Here is a 961-nt window from a genome sequence, read left to right on the forward strand (position 1 = left end):
TCACCTGGGAAGAGGGTGCGCTCCGGGGTGACAGCGCCCGCCCAAGGAGAGGGGCGCTGCGGCTCCGGGCAGCATGTTTCCTCGTCGTGTCTTCACCGGCCGACGGAGGGGACCCTCTTCCACAAGCAGGTTTCGCTGCCTGAAAGGCAATGGGTCACACAGAGGATTTGGGGGGGCAGGGATCCCGCCGTCACAGGCACAGCGGCTGCGACATAAACTTGTTACCCCATTCGACAGTCATGGCAGCGGCCCGAGATGAGGGAGGGAGGCAGGGGGAGGGTGGGGACTGGTCCGGGGTCCCCTCCACGTGGGAGGATCCTCACGGAAGCCGCCACGTCCCACGCGCAGCCACGTGGGCGTGGGTGTCTCGCTGTCGTGTCCACCTCACGATATCCCAGTTCCCAGAGGCAACAAAGGAAGTGACCCCAGCTCGCCCTGAGGAGCGTGTCCTCGCGGAGACGTTACAGGAGGAGACGGCAGTGTCCCGTGCCCCGAGGCCCTCGGGTGGGGGCGTCTCAGGCTGTTCACATGCAGCTGGGGGCCACCAGCCACGGGACCAACGTGGCCGTGGCCATAGGCTCCGTCTCACAGGGTCACTGTGAGCAAGCGCGCCCCACGCGTCCAGCGGGGAAAGCCCTGTGGTGGCTGCTGCCACGTGATCAGATGCCTGGTCACCGGACATGCTGGCCCGTGAGAGCCGATCTGGGCAGCGACTGTTGTGAATTATTCATGGGGTGGTTATGAATTATCCATGAGGCGGAGGCCACTGGGCCGGGGAGCTGAGAGACACACTGCCCCGCCCGGCAGGGACGCACCCGCCCCATTAATGAGCTCCTTTCAGGTCAAACAGAAGAGCCTGGCACCTACCGGAGTGTCTGCGTCTCTCTTCGGCCGAGCGGAGGCCACGGATGTGCTGGCGTCGGGCCCCAGCGGCCCCGGGGTCTGCTCCTTCAGGGCCTCC

The 961-nt window shown here is 65.9% G+C and overlaps 1 protein-coding gene across 1 annotated transcript in view; it reads right to left on the bottom strand.

Annotated features, from left to right (window-relative positions):
- The window catches only part of LOC106726663, a 59,278-nt gene that overhangs the window by 31,863 nt on the left and 26,454 nt on the right, over positions 1-961 (bottom strand). The window contains exon 5 of the mRNA XM_014542384.1: positions 5-139. Within this exon, the coding sequence (XP_014397870.1) occupies positions 5-139 (135 nt within the window). The remainder of the gene's footprint in view (positions 1-4; positions 140-961) is intronic.

Source organism: Myotis brandtii, unplaced genomic scaffold (assembly GCF_000412655.1).
Source record: "Myotis brandtii unplaced genomic scaffold, ASM41265v1 scaffold1077, whole genome shotgun sequence".
Taxonomy (NCBI): Eukaryota; Metazoa; Chordata; class Mammalia; order Chiroptera; family Vespertilionidae; genus Myotis; species Myotis brandtii.